This window comes from Monoraphidium neglectum, assembly GCF_000611645.1.
Source record: "Monoraphidium neglectum strain SAG 48.87 unplaced genomic scaffold scaffold00488, whole genome shotgun sequence".
In the NCBI taxonomy this organism is placed as follows: Eukaryota; Viridiplantae; Chlorophyta; class Chlorophyceae; order Sphaeropleales; family Selenastraceae; genus Monoraphidium; species Monoraphidium neglectum.
Genome location: NW_014013140.1, coordinates 1 through 869, shown reverse-complemented (window position 1 = coordinate 869; position 869 = coordinate 1). Strand labels below are relative to the sequence as shown.

The 869-nt window shown below is 64.7% G+C and overlaps 1 protein-coding gene across 1 annotated transcript in view; it reads left to right on the top strand.

Moving 5' to 3' along the window:
• The window catches only part of MNEG_3754 (methionyl-tRNA synthetase), a gene marked incomplete at both ends in the record, with an annotated part of 2704 nt that extends 2506 nt beyond the window's left edge, over window positions 1-198 (top strand). The window contains one exon of the mRNA XM_014047764.1: window positions 172-198. Coding sequence (XP_013903218.1) covers window positions 172-198 — 27 coding nt within the window. The remainder of the gene's footprint in view (window positions 1-171) is intronic.
• Between the last annotated feature and the right edge of the window lie 671 nt (window positions 199-869).

Genomic DNA, 869 nt, shown 5'->3' with positions numbered 1-869 from the left:
GGATGGATGGATGGATGGATGGATGGATGGATGGATGGATGGATGGATGGATGGATGGATGGATGGATGGATAGATGGATGGATGGGTAGATGCATGGATGGATGGATGGATGATGGATGGATGGGCCAGCCACCCCCACACACACACACACACACACTTCTACCGTGCAGACCTGGCTGCTGTGCCGCTGCCTTTGAGTTGACCCCCCTGCTGTCCACCAGCACCCGTCTGCTCCAGCAGACCCTCACCCCTGCCCCTCCGTTGCTCCGATTCCCTCGACCCCCTCCCCCCCCCAGGGGGACATCTACAAGGCAGCCTACTCAGGCTGGTACTGCGTGGACTGTGAGGAGTACAAGGACGAGAAGGAGATGGACTCAAACCACAACTGCCCGACACACAGGAAGCCCTGCCAGCACAGGGAGGAGGTGCGAGGCCGCGGCAGGGGCGCGCCCCGCGTCCAGGGTCGCGCCCGCGGACGGGGGCGACCCGGGGCCGCTGCACGGTTCCCTGGGGGTGGCCCGCCCCGCCGCACCCGGCATGCTGCGAGCGATTGGCTGCACCCTTAGCAGAGAAACTGCCCCAGAGCTGACCGGCCGACAAGTGCCCGCTGCGCCCTGTACACTGCCCCAACCGCAGGAGAACTACTTTTTCGCTCTTACAAAGTACCAGGACCGCCTGGCCGCGCTGATCGAGGGCTCCGACTTTGTGCAGCCCGAGACGCGGCGCAACGAGGTGCTGGGCTGGGTGAAGGAGGGCGTGAGGGACTTCAGCATATCGCGCAGCAACGTGGCCTGGGGCATCCCCATGCCGCAGGACGGGGGCCACACTGTGTACGTCTGGTTCGACGCCCTCAACGGTGGGGGTGGGT